We start from the raw sequence: 16,001 nt of genomic DNA, 5'->3' as shown, positions 1-16,001 counted from the left end.
AAGGCCTGGAGGGAGACCGGACCTTTGGGAAAATGAATGATGATGGGCATCAAAAAATCAGTCTTATCTTGAAAACAGGAGGAAGATACTCTCAGTCCTAGACCGGCCTTCCCGGCACCGACTAGGACCTTCTGTCTTTTGGGGCACTGAGACAAGATGTGAGTGGGATCAGTGCAGTAGAGGCACAGATGGTTCCTAAACCTTTGTTCCTGCTCCTCCATAGTTAGACAAGAACGCCCGATCTGCATGGGCTCCTTGGGGAGAATAGTTGGATTTTGAAAGGTGGGAGCCAAGTGTGGAATAGCCCGGCGAGACTGTTCCCATTCCTGAGTTCACTCCAGATTTCAACCTGGACGCATAAAGAGATGTGGTCATCTAGGTTGGCAGGTAAGTCCCTGGATGTCAATTCATCCTTGAGCCGATCTATCAGCCCCTGCCAGAAAGTTGATACAAGGGCATCATTATTCCATTTCAGTTCCGAGGCAAGAGTTCTGAACTGAACAGCATACTGACCCACCAAGAGGGTCCCCTGCTGTAACTTCAGAATGCTGGAAGCTGCAGAGGCAACCCGACCAGGCTCATCGAACACTTTTCTGAAGGTCTCAATAAAGGAAGATGAATTCTGTAAAAATGCTGCGCTCCCAGAGAGGAGAGGCCCATGCTAAAGCTTGATATGTGAGTAGTGAAAAATTGAATGCCACCTTGGCTCGTTCTGAAGAAAAAATCCCAGGTGAAAGTTCGAACTGGATAGCACACTGGTTGAGAAATCCTCTGCATCTCTTAGGCTCACCACCAAATTTATCAGGAGGTAGGATGCTAATCCCACTAGGAGGATTGAGAACAGCTGAAGCTGATGAGCTGGCAGCATGGGGTGCGGGAGAAACAGATACTCCGGGAGTAGCCAGAGTTCTATGAAGGGTATCCAGGCATGTAGCTAATGCCTGTAGACATGGCAGTAAAATAAGTCTGATTTACCTCCTGTCGATCAAGCCGACGTACCAGGTTCTGCAGGAAGTCAGCGGCAGATAGGTCACTGATGCCTTTGACATTTGACATGGCCAGAGTATACTGTCACAGTCACGAAGATGAAGTATGTGACACCTACCAGCAGTTGGCGCTACTGAGTACTGAGGCGTGGAATCTAATGCCCCTGGTTTTCACCAGAGACCCCCGCAAGGAGGTACAGACTTAGCTGCAAGGGGCGTGCAGTATCAGTCTGCTGGCGAGGTATCAAATGAGGCAGCGGTGATGGAGCACCAGGAAATCAGATTCAGCAGTACACAGGATAGTCAGCAAGCCGGGTCAAAACCAGAGAGACAAACGCAGCCAAATCAGGAACAGGAGAATGGCCAGGAAGCCGAATCAGATTCAGGAACCACTCAACCCCAAAATCAGGAACCAAAGGAGAAGTTGGGAACAAGCCAGGGTCAGAATCTAAAATGGTAATAGGCACAGGAACAAATGCTGGAGCAAGACTGAAGACCAAATACTCTGGCAAGCAAATGGTGTCAGGGTGTTCTTTAAATAGAGGAAAGAGATCTCTGATTGGTGCTGCCACAGTCGGCGGGAGGAATGCAACCAATCACCAAGTAGTTGCTATGCGACGGGCCGTGATGTCCTGCGCATGCGTACGGTTCGTAAACAGGAAAGTGTCTCTAGTCGCTATGCAATGGTTGCCAAGCCCAGCATACGCATGGAGAATGTGTGTTGCTATGCAACGGGACAAAGGCATTGCATGGAGGCAGGTGCCCGTCTAGCGGCAGAAGCAGGACGGCGCCTGACACCACCTCAATGATCGCTATATAGTGGTAATGAGTTCCTTGGTCCCCATTCCATTACTAAAATTTTAAAAATATGTAAATAACACACATGATTGCTAAATAAAATTTTATTGAAAATTAAACTCACCAAAACTTTGATCTTCAATTTATTATTTTTTTCAAAAAAACAATGTTCTTATTTGTATGGCATCTTTTTTACTTGTAATCCAAGAGAGAACATAACTGTAAACCAAGGGATATCTTTTTGCAATCCAAGGGAAAATCATTTTTCTTTTAATCTATTGAAAAGTAAAAAAAACAGACAATGCAAACTGTAAGCTAGAAGACTTACACCTAAATGATTGTGAACTGAATTGATGCCCATTAGCTGCTCAGTCAGTCACAAGCGGTTTCTCACACTAGCCTCAATGTAATTGGCTGGCAGTGAGGGTGTCCTGGGGACTCCTTGCTATAATCACACATCACCAGAGACTAATTGAATCTCTGTTGATGTAGGAGATAAAATCTAACAATAGCACATTCAATGTCAATGGTCCATTCATTTCAAATACCATTCACTTCAGTGGGATCTTCACCTGTAGCAATCAACACCATTAAAATGAATGGACCATTGGACTTAATGGGTTTGTGGCAGGAATGCAAAAAATACAACGCTAGTGTGATCACTCTTGTTAACCTATACTGGGTATGTATACAGTGCACTCCCAAACAGATGAATGGATTTTTTCAAGTGATTTAAAATGTTTTCAAGGCACTGACATGTAGCAAGCAGTGTCTAAAATGTATGAAAGTTCCGTTTAAAAATACCATTCATGTACAGCGTTTAAACACGAATGGCTAGCGGCCCTTACAGTAATCTTTTTTTAGTGTTTTTTTGCAAATTGCAACATAGATTGTAGGCTTTTCTTATGTTTATCTTTTTCCAGTATGATAAAGTATTTCTATCTGAAAATCTGAACTCAAGCAGGAGCACCTCCACATGAAAAATATAAAGATCCAATAAGTTAATGATGTATAGAAATTATGTAGTTTCTACTTCTATGCAATAATGTGTAACACTTATTTTCAGCCTCACAACTAGCCTTGTGGACATAAATTCCCCAAATCCTCTGTTGTTATTTGTTGTCCCTCCTATTGATCTATAAAATATAAATTTGCCTGCATACATCTCACAAATTACTATCAAATCTTGTATCTGGCTACTAAATTCAATAAAATCATGTTCTTTTTACTCTCGGGGAGGCATTCTGGTTCCAGCACTTACCAGTCTCTCTAGTGGCAACTTGTGCATCTGTGTTGCCCATGGCTAAAAGTAACGGACTCAATAAGTGTGAGAGAGAGAGAGCGAAGAACCATCTCTTCTTTTCTAATGCACCTAAGGCACTGACCAGGTACTGACCAATTCAATACATTGCACTGACTGTGGCTTTTTAGAGTAAGCTGAATATTTGTTTCATTTTTTCGAAAAGCCAGTCAACATTTGCACACTTTTGATCAGAGTAAAGAGGTGAAATGTTACACTTTTATTTCATTTAGGATTCATTGTGATTTTGTTTCCCCTAACACAAAGGATACCATTTTTTTATGCACTGATTCATTTTATATCAGAAAGACAGAGGTAAAACAAATGTCTTTTTTCCTTCAGTCATTTATTAAGACTACAAAGATCAATGCTGAAATGGCCCATAAGCACAATGATATCAGTAGCTTAAAGCTTTGCTACAAATCATTGATTCAACAGGCAAACTGTGTGTTTGTGAGCATTAGAATGTCGTTACTCTGAAAAATTAATTGCAATAACTCAACCAGACACCATCATTTGTTTTTATTTCATTTTTGGCTTTTGACTTTCAATCAATTTGAACTGACATATGTTAAATCAATTGAAAGTTGTCGCTATTTATACATTTCTGTATATTCTGTTTTATTCGGACATGCTGCTGTGAAAAGACTTTGGGAATGGAATACAGATCTGCCAAGATGTACATTTTTACTGTTAGAAGTGCCTTAAACTAAGCAGGAAGCACATCACAGTAGACCGTAAAAACTTAAAATGCTTAGTACAGCAAATAATAATGTGGCCAGTGCATTCACTTTACAAGTATATACTTTGTGTGTAATACACATTAGTGAGAATGGCATGACAAAAAAAATTATTATTAACCAGCATTAATTTACATAAAATATAAAACCAGGATCAAGGTTTCTGCTCATAAAAAGTGAAAAAGTCATAATTAACATTTATCACAATACTGAAACGTGTGATTTTTTTAGATTGATGAGTTAAGTGCTTTTAAGCTGCCTTCAGCATCCATTTGCATAACTTTGCAAACTTGTGCGTGTGGATAGATAGATAGAATGCACACATGAACACTTTCTTGCTTTTAATTTGCTTTTTATTGTCAGAGTGGCAAAATAATCCATGACTTAAAGTTACAAACTCTTTTCTTATGACCCTAGCGCTACAATAAGAGGCCAGCTCCCTAGACACCGGCCACTATCTGGCATCAGTCACGCTATGCAAAAGAAAAGACAGGTTCAAATAGTTTGTCCTCCTCCCACAGCCCTAACTTGATGGACAAATGACTCTCCTAACTTTAATGGAATCCTCTGCAGGTGCTCTGTTTGCCTGCAGAGATGCTCTTTCAGCCTGCTGCTGGCTGTGGAAAGAGATGCATTTAAACCACTTCAAAATATATAAGTAAAATCAGACTATTTACTGCTATTCTGACACACACACACACACACACACATATATATATATATATATATATATATATATATATATATATATATATATATATATATATATACATATATACACACTGTAGGGACAAAAGTATTTGGCCACAGCTGTTAATTATTGATTGGTGTTATTGGTGGTATTATTGGTGTTTCAATCAGACCCATTGCCAAAGGGGTCAACGACTGCTAAGGCATAGTGTGTAATAGTCGCCAACGCTTTGCTGATTCCATAGCTGAAGAGTTCTGAACTTCCACTTGCATTAATGAAAGCACAAAAACTTTGTGACAGGAGCATAATGGAATGGATTTCCACCGCCGAGCAGCTACATGCAAGCCTTACATCACTAAGACCAATGCCAAGTGTCGGATGGAGTGATGTAAAGCGCACTGACACTGGACTGTGGAGCAGTGGAAACATGTTCTGTGGAGTGGCGAATCACGCTTCTCTGTTTGGGAGTCAGATGGGTGAGTCTGAGTTTGGTGGATGCCGGGAGAATGTTACCTGCCTGATTGCATTATGTCAACTGCAAAGTTTTGTGGAGGAGTGATAATGGTAAGGGGCTGTTTTTTCAGGGTTTGGGCTAGACCACTTATCTCCAGTGAAGGGCAATCTTAATGCTTTAGCATACCAAGTAATTTTGGACAATGCTATGTTTCCAACTTTGTAGTAACAGTTTGGGGAAGGCCCTTTTCTCTTCCAACATGACTATGCCCCAGTGCACAAAGCAAGGAGTACAAAGAATTTGTTTGATGAGTTCAGTGTTGAAGAACTTGACTGGCCCGCACAGAGCCCTGACCTAAACCCCATCGAACAACTTTGGGATGAATTGGAACGTGGAGATTGTGAGCCAGGCCTTCTTGTCCAAAAAGTGCCTGACCTTATAAATGCTCTACAGAATGAATGGGCACAAATTCCCACAGAAACACTCCAACATCTTGTGGAAATCCTTCCAAGAAGAGTGGATGCTGTTATCACTGCAAAAGGGGGACCACCTCCATATTAAAGTATATGTATTTGAATACAATGTCATTACAGTCCCTGTTGGTGTAATGGTCAAGCATCCAAATACTTTTTTCCATATGGTGTATATATGTGTGAATATGTGTGTTATATATATATATATATATATATATATTGTAGTATAATCAGGGGAACAGGTATCATCTCCTGGGTGAACAGCAGCAGTAAGACACACGAGTCCAGGAGTTTCTGAATAACAGCCACAGCCAGTTTATTCACCAGCTTGTAAATAGGAACAAAACACAAATAAAATCCTAGCCGTCTGGCTTCTAGCTAATACATTTATGGAGGCCCTCTCTCAAGTGTAGGAAATTATGTCCCACACATTCACCAAACCACATGTAACTGTTGCTCCCTGCAGCAGAGTGTCTCAGGAGGCAGCTCACCTCTCCCAGGTCTGAGACACTGGCTGCATATCCCAGCTGCCTTTTTACAAGCACCTCACAGGTGCATCCTTTGATTTGTCTGTTTAAGACTGATAGAACAGAAGACCCAAACTGGGCCTTATGTATACAATGCTGGAAGCCTGGGACACATACCTCCATATCTAGCCTCCTTCCAGTGACTCTGTCACAATATATATATATATATATATATATATATATATATAAAATATTCCTATACACTCCATATGTTCTGCAAATGCAGCAGTTAGCTGTTCTCTAATTGGCATCAGTGTAAAGGACTGTAAATGCATTTTATGTGGTGAAAACATTAGCTCTGACTAGTGCCATCTGTGGAATAAAATGAATAGATCAGAACAAAAAAATAATGTAGAAGTCACAAGGGAAAGAAATCTCAAATCAAAATTGAAAAATATGTAGAGGTTCCTCATTGTAACTTTAATTTAAGTCATTATGAACTTAAATCTAATGAGATCAGCATTCTACAGAAAGTATTGGAATTAGTTGCCTCAACAAGTTTAAAGAAATGTGATACTTTTATTGTAAATACATTCTTGAGACAACTTTGTTTAAAGAAACTTTTTATTAAAGAACAAAAGATGGTGGGATTAAACCCGACTACAATCTCACAGTATTTAGATAAATGATTTTGCACACAGGATTAAAGAGAAAATCATTATCGAATCTTAAATTGGAAATCAACGTTTGGTAAAAAAGGAACTTAGATCTGCAAACAGAAGAAATAATAATTAGTCACATACCAAGATCCAGGTTGTTAGGAAGTTGCATAAACTACAAACCAACCGGTTAATCTGGCAGTGATTTTATCACCAATAATATGACCTATAGCCTCTAAGATCACTACTATGATGATGCCTAGCACTACAATGATAGAAATACAGATCTGACAAAGATATGATTATATATATATATATATATATATATATATATATATATATATAATTAAGTAGTTAATTAATATTAGAAAATGTTAAGGTATTGTTAATGAGAATTAATTTTATTTTTTTAGATCAAGATGAAACCTAGTATTCCTTGTGTTCCCAAAAAATGTAACTAACATGCCTGACCATCTTATAATGTTCCATACAGAAATATTACCACCCAGTTTATCAAAACAAGTAGATCAATACATCCAACCTGCTCATAATTACAGATAAAAATAAAATAATAGGAACATTACCAAAATGAATATTGGTTAGGCACCTTGTATGCTTGAAACTTTTATAGCATTAGTGATGATCAACAAGCGTTTAAAGCCACAAGATTTTCTCTGCAGAGATAGCAAACTACATTGGTTTGCGATGTCCTTTTTTACAGACAAAAGTGGCCTCCCTTAGATGTTTTCTATGCAATTCGTTCATCTTTTCAAGCTATTGAATTCTAGCCTGGAAGGACACATATGGATTCTTCACTATGGATGTACAGTCTTTATACACCAATTACCCCCATCAACTTTGTCTTAAGTTGACTCAGGATTGTTTGATTTGAGACAGAGTGATCTTAGGGACACAACATAGATTTATTTTGGATTCTATTGATCTTTTTATCACACAACTATCTTCTTTGTGTGAACACATATTATCTACAGGTGATGGGTATGGCCATGGGAACCAGGGTCACCCAGAGTTATGCCAACTTCCTTATGGGTGAGTTTGCTATATATTTGGGAGGGTGTTTATGAGGCAAACCTGGTTCTCTATGGCTGCTACATGTACTTATCATTCGGAATAGGAATGAGTCAAGAGCACAGGTTTTTATTTCATTTTTAAACAATAACACATAAAATTTGAAATCCACACACAATTTTAGTAGGGTCTCCACTGATTTCCTGGAAGTGACCCTGTCGGTCCAGGGCTCCACTATATCCTCTTCGACCTTCCATAAAAGGTAGATAATAATTATTTACATTATAAAAGAGCCCATTACTACCTTGGAAAAAGCTAAGGGGCAACTAATGAGCATCAAATGCAATTCGTCTTCAGTGAATACCTTTGAATAAGCTACAGATATGATGACAATTTTCTGTATAGGGGATATCCAACTGATAAAGTACTTAAAGCTCTTAGTGAGGTTAGAGTGAGGGATAGTGTATCCCTCCTGATGTTAAAAGATATGAAAATGACTAAGAATTGGAAAGGAGATGTCAATCTAGCATTTATTAAATGTAATAGATGCTTTTATGATGTAAACTAATTATTATGAAAAACATGTTTCCATTTTGAAACAGGCATTTTAAAGACTAGCCTCTCTCAAGACCCTGTAATTATGTTCAAAGCAGGGCAAATCTTAAAAAAATTGTCCCCTAGTATTTTGGACCCAGGTAAATACGAATTAGAATCTTTTCACTAATCAGTAGGCTAGATTGACTCCCAAGTAGACCCCTAGCTTTTTACAAGTGGGGGAGACAAGATGCATACCTTGCAGAATTATAGTGCAAAATGAACTAAAAATATAACCAGTAGGGTTAATAAGATATTTAAAATTAAAATTTATATTAATTGCAAAACAGGTTACGTTATATATATTTTACAATGTAGCTCTAACTTACAGTGCTTTTGTAGGACGACCAAACGTCTTAAAAGCAGACTTACTGAACATAGAAGGAACATTTTTAATAATAGTTTAAATCCATAATGTTCTGAGACATTTTGAGTTATGTCAAAGTAGGGATCGCTACTTTGACATAACTTAAAATGTCTCGGAAATCTATGGGTTTGAACTCTTATTAATAATGTTCTTTCTATGTTCAGTAAGTCTGCTTTTAAAAATCATTGCCTTTGAACATATTCAGCTTAAGGTGGAGATCACTTTAAAAGAAATACTGGATATATCAGTTAGGTCAACTATGCCGTGTTGGCTTAAATGAAACAATTGGTCTTAATGGTATTTTGAAAACGAATTGGTTTAAATAAGAACATGTGATTGTAAATTTATTAGAATAATAAAGGTTAGTGATCCATTTTTTTTCTGGTGTCTTTTCACATGAAATGTTTTAGTTGCTTAGAATAATATTGTAACTGATTTCTTACATCAATGTTGCTACATTGTTATTAAAATGTTGCATTATTGTTTATGTGTTTGAGAATCTTGTTCTATGTTTAGATTAGAAAATGATATGCACATATTATTTTTCAGTTCATGTTTCATATTAAATGAAGTAGTTATCACTACTTCATGAATGAAAGTCATGTGATCTGGGGGATTGCGATTTAGAATTAAATAGTGTTTGTTATAGACTTCTTTTATTCTGTTCTTTTGAATATATGTTATGCAACTTTTCTCTAGCTCTAGAAAAGGTAAAAACTGAATGATCGGGGAGGAGTTATACATTGTAACAGTTTACATCGCTTGAGATGTTATAAGAGTTTCTACATACTTTTTTACATTGTTTATGAATTTTTGTCTGAAAGAAACTTAAGAGATATACATCAAACTAATGAATATATATCACACACACTGAAAATGATTTGATGGTGTGGATGGGTATCAATACTAGCCTCTTAGTACTTACAGAATTAAATCTTCGAGAAATGTCTATATACCTTTTTCTCTAAGTTGGTGCATTGCGTTACATTATATGAATTAGATACTAATATTTTGAAGTGAAAGCTATATGATCGGGGAAATCAAATTATAGTATTGGTCTAAATTGAGTTTATTTATTATTCTTAGATTTATTTTTACATAGTCTACTTATTTTATTTTTTTCTGAATATATATAATACTTCTTAATCTGTCCTAATATAATACACTATACATGGTGAAAAATGATTGATTGAGGAGGAGTCATAGAACAGAGCAGCTCAGACCTTTCAAGATGTATTAAATATGTTTTTTATTTTAATTTGGGATTTATGTTTTTATGAGTTTTAATTAATTTTTAGATTTGGCTATAAGAAATTTAACAATAAAAATGGAGGAGAATCACGTGATCAGCCTTTTGAATTCATAGGGTCCGATATATGTAGTTTCTGAAAATTGCTAACTATAATTGATATGTTTTGTTGGATTGTCTTTATTGTTGTATTATTGAAAAAAATAGTTTTTTCAATAGCCTTTTAAATTTATTTTCAAAAGCCAAGTGCAATTCTGTTTCTGTGGATCAATGGAATGTTCTCTGCACAGTTGCTGACTAGGATAATGAAATATAGGACATATAAGGAGACTTTAGATCTAGTCCTTTATCGTCCAGAAGTTATTATGAAAATGAAACACTTAGAGAAACATATATACATATGCAAACAATGACTTATAATCTTTCTAATCGGAGAGGTTCCCAATTTTACTATTATATAATGATTCGACCTCTCCTAAGCATTTGAAGCTGACAATGCATGATGTTGTACCTCAATTTGCAAGCAGGCATTCTTTTAAAGCTCACTTTTACCATGGATGTGACAGTTGTTTTATCTCTTTATCTAAACTGAGCTGTCCTGTGAACCCATTATTCCTATCAGAACGTACAAATGTTTCAGAAATATATGATTATTTGTGGATTTGCTCTGTTAAAGATTTATTTATATTTTTGCCACTGGTTTTCCGTAAGGATTGAGAAGATACTTTAGGATCTGTGTACTAAGTCCATAAACATGTACCAATGCGATAAAAAAGACCAGGGGGTAGATGTATCAAGCTGAGAGTTTTCTGGCAGGTTTGAAAAGTGGAGATGTTGCCTATAGCAACCAATCAGATTCTACCTATTATTTTGTAGAATGTACTAAATAAATGATAGCTAGAATCTGATTGGTTTTTCAAACCGGCCGGAAAACTCTCAGCTTGATACATTTACCCCCATTTACTAAACTGCAGGTTTGAAAAGTGAAGAGGTTGCCTATAGCAACCAATCAGATTCTATCTATTATTTTGTAGAATGTACTGAATGTACTAGAATCTGTTTGGTTGCTATAGGCAACATCTCCATTTTTTTAAACCCGCAGTTTAATAAATTTACCCACTGATTCTTATTGGTCTCTAGGTGCTTTCAGAGACTTAATAAAGCCTTTGATATACACATTTTTCAAATTATGTGCTGGATCCAGATATTAATAAATTGGATATTGAGAACTATAGGAAAATAGATATTTTGAGATTTTTTTTGGGTTCTGTTTTGTATTCATGATTATGGAAGCACTATAGCAGCGCTGATGCATAAATGTTTTTATTTGTGATATTTGTAATTTTTTTTATTATTTTTATAGTGAATATCTTAAGAATAATTTGATCTACGGATTCAGTTTTTTAAGTTTATACATTTTTCTGACATTTAGGGGCATATTCAATTAGCTTTCCGGTTCGCGGGATCGCGCCGGAACGGCCTGCGAAGTCAATCCACGGTACCGCAATAACATGGATTTTCGTTCGCAGCCCATAGGGTTGCGTACGAAAATCCGCGTTAATGCAGTACCGTATTAACGGCAATACTGCGCAGGATTCGCGGTAACGCGCGTTACCACGAACCGGAAAGCTTATTGAATATTCCCCTTAGCATTGTTTCTATCCTTTTTTTGGTAATATAGAGAAACATTAGAAAAAGGAGATACACATATAGGATGACCTGCACCAGCTATCAATTTTCCTTTAATATAATAAATATGATAACTTAATGGAATTAATATTCTACTAGTATTGCGGTATATTAAAAGAAGGTAGGATTTTAATTAATTCCTATTACCATTACAACTGTAACAGTGCATCTTATTACAGTTAGTACGGTAATTTTTAACTCTTTGCTCGCTGCTCAGAGAGCCACGAGCAGAAATCCCTGTTAAAGTTACAGTATTAACGGTAATAGAGCACATTATTACTGTTAGTACGGTAATCTTTACTTGCACCAGTAACGCAGCCAATTGAATTCCCTTAAGATCATGTACAAAAAAAGCCTTGAATTTAGGTCTTAAAATAGCATATTGTACTCAAAGGAAAAAATGATAAAAGTAAGTGGCCAAACAGTTTTTTTTCTAATTCCTAAATAAATTGCTGTTGCAAAGAGTGTCTAAAAAGTAATAAAATTCACATTTCACTCAAAGAAAACTATTTGTTATGTGACAAATATGGGGATAGGACAAAGACAAACTTCTTAAATGCAGCAATAGTAGTTTGCTATTTAATGAAGAATAAAATAAAATTGGTCTATTTAGTGTTACTGTTTTAATGGGATTGTTAAATACATTAATTTGTTTTTTTGGGAATATGATGGCATGCGGACACTAGGTAAAGCCGACCTCTTACAAGTGTGTGTCCAATAGCCCAAGTAGCACCACAGTAATCAATGTCTGTAGTATAGCTACTACTATAGGTGCTTGAAATGTTTTTGATTTGAATTTAAAGTAGTTTACAATAAGCAAGGACATAATTTGATCTTTTACAGTAGACACATTGTTAGTCCACTACAAGGACATTAACAGGAGCTTTGGTTTTATATAAAAGAAGATGTAAACATCACATTGTCTAAAGGCTTTTCTCTTAATAGTTTAAATATATTTTTGTTGTCTTGTTTTTTTTGTGCTTAATTCTCTTTTTCTCTGCTGCTTCAATACCCACTCAAACTACTCATCTAAACATGACCAGTGTTTCCTTTGATCCTTCCAATATGTATATTTCAGAACTCTCCTGTTACCCCTATGACCACCTTCATGCCATCACTCTAAAATATTGATCTTCTGATCTCCTTAGTTCCACATCTTTTTTAAATAGATCCCAATTTTAATTAGGTTTAGATGTTCAGGCCAAGAGCACTTCAAAGCTCTTACTGTCATAGATCTGGTGGCAGACTGCATTTTACCTGTGTTTTAATGTTAATAGAAACCCTAGTAAAGGCATATCAAATAAAAACATGTCTGATATTTTTACTAGCATTTTACTAGTGTTTTATAGATCACTGTAGGATTTCCCATATGATTACATGCAAGGAATTAAGAATTGGTTCATAGTGTCAGATTTATTAACAGGAATTCTGCAAGTCTTATTGAATTTGATGAATGTAATGACTTTAAGATGGATCGAATATCATGAGGATTACTAAAGTTTTGATATATTTAAAGAGTGTTAAAGTCTCACCTTTTAAGCAGAATACATAATTTTTGTATGACCGTGCTGTTTAACTATATAGTATGTAGTGAGTCACTCATGTTGGCAATTGCACATTTAAATGTCTTTTTTTTTTAAGTATTCTTTCCAACTAACAAAACGTTGATTGGGTGGGGCACATTACACTAAAGCCATATTCTCATCTTTCAATTTCAATAACTCTAGTTGGATAATACTGCAGTGGTTGGTTCCTCTAGAAGTCTAAGTAAACCTTATAGGTAAGCTGATGATGGTCCCATCTCCCTGTTAATCATACCACCCTCCAACCACTTCAAAAACTCCAGGCAAAGTTGTCTGTAGAAATCAAAGATCTGTATGCACTAAGACAAATATGGAGAACAGAGTGGCAAATGTCTTCTCTTTCCTCCATATTTGCCTTATCTCTGTCCCTTTGCACAGACCTGCGATGGGGGAGTGCCCATCGGATCATATGTGCCCCACTTCCTCCTCTCCTTTGTATGGTAAAATCCTTTGCCACATTAGAGGTGGCAAAGGTCAGCTCTACTCTGCTTTTGGAGCAGAGCTTCCATTGTATAGAATGAACAATTCTTACATAGGGCACCTCACTACTCTAAATATTTATGCACTGTAGCAGGTGGAGATATGGATGTTATAAGAAGCTCTATGTATGAAAGTGAATAAGGGTTTTGGGGATTCTTTTGTTCAAGTAAACTTTATTCATTCGATTTATTAAAACGGTGTTTGTGCCTTTATTTTTGTTTACTCTTTTGATATAGTGGTCGGGTGCACTGGGGCCTCTGTCCGTTATACTGAGACAAGGCCATGGGTGCCATAATTGTTACCCCTGCCCCCACAGCCCTGGGGTTGGTTTTCACTATAGCAAGGGGACTCATGGTGTCTATGCTATATTGGAAGCCAGCCCAGGCTCTATCTAGCACTGGGGCTGGTTGAGATTAGTAGGGGAGGAGTGGGGGCACCTTGCCTTTGTTTTTAATTATTTATTTGTTATACAAGGCACTGTCATGGGATCTGTTGTATAAGTGGGTGCACCCGCAGATATGCTTCTCTGCTTAAATGGCCATATTAAAATGTTTGGTCATTTCTAGATGCACGCAGAGCAATGTAATAACAAAACTTTACAAGGAAAAGTGGCACATCATAAGAAATACTATCCCAATTTCCCCTCTTGATATGTTTAGGACATATAAAAAGTATATAAAGAGCAGTATTTCAGGAGAAAAAACTGAAACATGTATTTAATTTAACGAAGTGATACTGAAGGGTTTGATGTTTTTACTTTTCCAAAGTGCAAAGTTTAAACTTTTCCTACCTCTCCTCACATAAAGGTGCACTTGTAGTTTGCAGAGGCTGCTCACAAGTGCGGAGAGTAGGATGCACCTTGATGTGTGTTGGGTGATACATAGAGACTCATCAGTGCAAAACTAAGACTAAGGCACATTGGACGCCCTTCAGAAATGACCTCCAATGTATTTAGTAAAAAATGCAAAAGTGCATGTGCAAACCAGTAGATTAAATGTATCCAAAGGTGGAAACCTTCCTTAATTATTAATCGATCCAACAATAATAATCTAAGGCTAAAGAAAAATATTGTCCCAAGTAAGTTCCCTCTTATCCTGCCTAAAACTGCCTGAATTACAGTTTTCCAATATTTACACTGTGATTATCTTCTTCTTCAGCTCCTTCGCTAATTGGTATGGTGAGGAAAGACTGGGCATCTCAAAACAGCATTGCTCTTTCGTGGCAAGAACCAGACTATCCTAATGGGGTCATTCTGGATTACGAGATCAAGTACTATGAGAAAGTAGGTCTTGCTCAGCATTCCTGGAAAAACACTTAAGATGCAAGTAGTGCTTTCTTTCTGCCTATCTGTTACACAATGTTTTTCTTTCTGTGTCTTATATTCAGTTTTAGCACTTTTGTAGGAAATTACACAGTAAATGTTATGCCTTACATTTATGCAACACATTTGTATTTTTGTTATTACATTATTGTATGAACTTTCTAATTAGCAATCTAGCTCTTTTTGGCTACGTACCCAGTGAAGTTTGCAATGTTTTCTTTACTGCATGTTAAAACACAAATAGAAGGCATATAATAACCGCATAGTGCTCAATCTGATATTATTAAACATGCATCCGTAATAAATTTGTCCAAGGCAAATGCATGTGAAAACAAATTATTTTTAACCACATCTAATTGCGTTTATAATGTGCTCCCATTGAGCTAAATGTAAGTTTTTCAAATGTGTTGATGCACTTGGAATTCTGGTCTATGCAAATTTTAGACTTTGTTATTTTAATACCTCATTCCAGGCAATGGTGCTGATGTTTCCTGGACTCATTCTTTGTGTGTTTAGCATATACTGAGAATGATTTCCAAGAGAAACCCTTTGGAATATAGTGTCACAACTAGACTCACTTGAACATGCGTGATGTGTGGATGTGAAAGTGTTGTTAAAAACAAAACCTCCTAGTCTGCCTAAAGAGGATTAAACTTTCCAAAAATGATGACTCAAATTCGCTATTAACTATGAGTCCTGCCACCACTAAGATTTGGTTCCAAAGCTGTCCTTCTGAGAACGTCTTTAGTTGCTTCCTGACTTATCTCAAAATACAGTGAAAAACTAAATTAATCAGAGATATTGTATAACAAACATTCACATGATTTTATTTATATAGAGTTTTTAAAAACCAAGCCTCTCTGACACTTAAATTCTTAAGCACACAAAGACAGAATATTATTCAATTGAGTTTAGTATGACAAAAATGTCACAATGCTGATTGTATAAAGAGTTATTTTATGTGCCCAAAATTTTCCCCATCACTGTGCGGTCACTAAATGAAGAGTGGGGTATGCTAATCAGTTTTATGACTGGCTTTTGTGGTCCTTTACACACACACTTTTCTAGTGATGAATTCTGTATCTAGAATATCTCTCTATTAAAACATAGCAGAGTTTTAA

General features: G+C 36.4%; 1 protein-coding gene across 4 annotated transcripts in view; it reads left to right on the top strand.

The window, feature by feature from the left end:
- The window catches only part of LOC142139435 (ephrin type-A receptor 6), a 630,331-nt gene that overhangs the window by 396,714 nt on the left and 217,616 nt on the right, over positions 1–16,001 (top strand). For 3 of the 4 annotated variants that reach the window (XM_075197036.1, XM_075197034.1, XM_075197035.1), the window contains exon 6: positions 14,717–14,841. In XM_075197036.1, coding sequence (XP_075053137.1) covers positions 14,717–14,841 — 125 coding nt within the window. Of the gene's footprint in view, positions 1–14,716; positions 15,169–16,001 lie in introns of those variants that run through there. The other variant, XM_075197037.1, reaches the window with a different exon arrangement.

The sequence above is a fragment of the Mixophyes fleayi genome, chromosome 2 (assembly GCF_038048845.1).
Source record: "Mixophyes fleayi isolate aMixFle1 chromosome 2, aMixFle1.hap1, whole genome shotgun sequence".
Taxonomy (NCBI): domain Eukaryota; kingdom Metazoa; phylum Chordata; class Amphibia; order Anura; family Limnodynastidae; genus Mixophyes; species Mixophyes fleayi.
Note: the sequence above shows the minus strand (reverse complement) of the source record. Positions and strands in the feature narration are given on the sequence as shown.